Source organism: Echinops telfairi, unplaced genomic scaffold, assembly GCF_000313985.2.
Source record: "Echinops telfairi isolate 266 unplaced genomic scaffold, ASM31398v2 ScPeMD7_1;HRSCAF=3_0, whole genome shotgun sequence".
NCBI lineage: Eukaryota > Metazoa > Chordata > Mammalia > Afrosoricida > Tenrecidae > Echinops > Echinops telfairi.
The window spans coordinates 257,235-260,045 of record NW_022103896.1 but is presented as its reverse complement, the minus strand read 5'-3'; the positions used below and the strand labels follow the sequence as shown (position 1 = coordinate 260,045).

General features: G+C 64.9%; 1 protein-coding gene across 1 annotated transcript in view; it reads right to left on the bottom strand.

Moving 5' to 3' along the window:
* RECQL4 (RecQ like helicase 4) overlaps positions 1-2,811 on the bottom strand; it is a 6,496-nt gene that overhangs the window by 3,034 nt on the left and 651 nt on the right. The window contains exons 2-11 of the mRNA XM_045286684.1: positions 2,702-2,735; positions 2,296-2,618; positions 1,619-2,184; positions 1,422-1,521; positions 1,020-1,317; positions 826-924; positions 652-744; positions 446-582; positions 267-350; positions 1-186 (exon numbers count right to left, since the gene is read on the bottom strand). Coding sequence (XP_045142619.1) covers positions 1-186; positions 267-350; positions 446-582; positions 652-744; positions 826-924; positions 1,020-1,317; positions 1,422-1,521; positions 1,619-2,184; positions 2,296-2,618; positions 2,702-2,735 — 1,920 coding nt within the window. The remainder of the gene's footprint in view (positions 187-266; positions 351-445; positions 583-651; positions 745-825; positions 925-1,019; positions 1,318-1,421; positions 1,522-1,618; positions 2,185-2,295; positions 2,619-2,701; positions 2,736-2,811) is intronic.

The following is a 2,811-nucleotide window of genomic DNA, read 5'->3' as shown; positions in this document are numbered from 1 at the left end:
GCAGACACGCAGGTAGCATGGCCGGAAGTTGTGAGACCACTGTGAGAGGCAGTGGGCCTCATCAATGCAGGCGAAGGGCACAGGCGGCAGCTGAGAGGCTTGGGGCAGGCAGGTGGCACCTCCCGACCCAGCCCCCACCACGGCCTCTGGTGATAGCAGCAGCAGATGGACCTGGGCTGTCCTTGCCTGGAGGTGGGAGCAGGGCAGGATGAGGGTAGGCTGCCCGCCCTGGCTGCCTGCCCCTCTGCCAAGGTCAGGCCCCTCACCTTCTGCAGGACACTCTCTCGTTGCTTCCTGTTCAAGCCTGAGTGGAGACAGGCAGCCTTCAGGCCTGGAGGCAGGCCCAACACCTGCGGAGGAGCCCTGTCCGTCAAGGCTGCTGGCCCTGCTGCCCTTGGTCCGCAGGCAAGCTGCGGGGAGGGGCAGGACGCAGCACCCCACACACCTGGTCGTCCATGAGCGCGACGAGCGGGGAGATGACTAGCGTCAGGCAGGGGCTGTGCCGCGCATACAGCAGAGCTGGGAGCTGGTAACACAGGGACTTGCCGGTCCCCGTGGGGAGCACCAACAAGGTGGAGATGCCTGGGGAGATCCGGAGTCAGCAGGAGCCTCTGCCCACGCAGCCCCACAGCCCTGTGCAATCCTGCTCACCTGACAGGACCCTCATGACCGCCTGTTCCTGCCAGGGACGGAAGGCCTGGTGTCCCAGCTGCCTCAGGGCCTGCAACACCTCAGGCGGGGTCTCTGGGGGTAAGGATTGGGTTACTGGCGGTGGCGTGTGACAAGGTCTGCCCTTGAGTGGTCTGAACTGCAGTGTCTGCTCACCTGCTACCTGCTTCGATGGTCCAGGTGGGTAGAGGGGCGGTACCATGGGGGCTGGGTGGGACTCCAGGGGCATGGTGGGTCCAGTGTCATCCTCCCCTGCTGGGGCAGATGGGGGAGAGGATGCTGTGAGGGCTCCCGCTAGACTGCGGTGACCTAGCAAGGGAGCCCCTGCTCTCAGCTGTGCCCCCACTCACCAGGAAGCTGGCAGTTGGTAGCACCCATCTTGTGAGCCACTTTGTCCTGGTCTCTGCCACCCTCTTCCCGGGCCAGGGGAGGCTCGGGGCTAGGGTGGGGGACAGGTAAGGCCGCCTTGTAAGGAACACAGCACCTTTCCAAACCAGACTTGGTCCCTGGGTGGGGCCCACCTGACTGGGGGCACTGGGAGGCCCAGTGCCCGGGTTGCCCGCAGCGGAAGCAGGAGTCCTTGGCTGGGGTTCCAGATAGGCTGCTTCTGAAACACACCCTCTTCTTCTGCCACTTTTGCTTCCTCACCTGGGGACACAGGGCAGATCTTGGTGCAGACTGGAGGACGGGGGAAGGAAGAGAGAGAGAGAAGGTGGGAGGTGGGAGGAAGCAAGGAGAGGGACCTTCCTCACCTGCTTTCTGAGGTGAGCACCCCGCAGGGCTGGGCCCCGTGCATATCTTTTCTGCTTCAGGTTCAGCTTGACATAGTTACCCCTTTCCTGGAAGGTGGACCTAGGAGATACATCAGGAGAGTTTCCACATCAGACTCAACCTGTAGGAGTCACCCACTCACTGGGGTGGAGGGGGTGGGGGTGTCAGAGCTGGGTACCTGGGTGTGGAGGAGCTGATCCGGGGCCGAGGAGACTGATCCTCCAGAGCATCTTCATTAAGCTCTGTGGCCCCAGCATCCTTAAGCCAGGGTCTCACATGGTCTTGGTCCCACTGGGTCTGTGGAGGTGCGCCCTGAGGGTCCCAGCCCGGCGTGGGTGTTTTGCTGGGCCGAGGGTTCCCTTTGTTGCCCCCGGCTTCCTGCAATGTTGGACCCTTGGGGTCAGGGCCAGTGTTGCCAAGGGTGGCCAGCACACCTGAGGTCTGCGGCAGCTGTGGTTCCTTGCCAGGCTCCTCTGAGCTCAGGCCAGGTCCACAGGCGTCAGTAGCCTCCAGCAATTCTGGGGACCCATCTTGACACCGCTGCAGCCAGCCAGGGTCCAGGGAGGCAAGTCGACGGCTCAGGGGGGACTGTAGCTGCTGGAGCCAGGCTGGCCGAGGCTGGGGGGTTGTTTGCTTGAGTTCTGGAGAGGAGAGGGCAGCCTCTGTGTCTGGAGGTTCCAGGCCAGGTGTCTTGACTGAGGGTCTTCTTGGAGCTGAGGGTCTGTAGCCCAGAGCTGGCTCTGCCTGGGAGGTGGGCACACACCACACTCAGTGACCTGGTATCCCTGGGGTCCACTCGCTGCGCTGGGCCAGGAAAGGTGTGCACAGGCGCTTTCCCCGCCCTGGGCTCCTCACCTGCAGGGTGCCCTGGAGGTTGGCCTTGAGCTTCTTCCCGTAGTCCGGCACGGCGAGCCTCCGGCTGGGCGCAGGGGCAGGGCGTGGTTTCTGCGTTGCAGCCCGGTTCAGGTGGGAACCCCAGCAGCTGGGTTTCCCAGGCACCTTCTGGAAGGGGTTGGGGCCAGATGTGTCTCCAGGTTCAGGCCTCAGGCCTCCTCCCAGCCCAGGTACCTGAGCTGGTATCTCCTGCGCCGCCTCGGGGGTCTGCTCGGGGTCAGGGAGCCGGCTGCCGTCTGCCTGGCCCAGGACCTGCTTCAGGGCTCGGTACTCCCGGTAGAGTGCTGGGGGAGCGGAGGAGGTCAGCGTCTGCCGGTCCGCAGCCCCCGCCGGCTCGCCGCCCTACCCCCCGCCCCCCAGGGCTCACCCTGCGTTTCTTCGGGCGCCACCGCCACGTCCGCCTATGGAAAGAGAGGGTCAGCCCGGGGCTGGGCCTCCGCGCCCTACCCCCCGCCCCCCAGGGCTCAGGGTGACTCA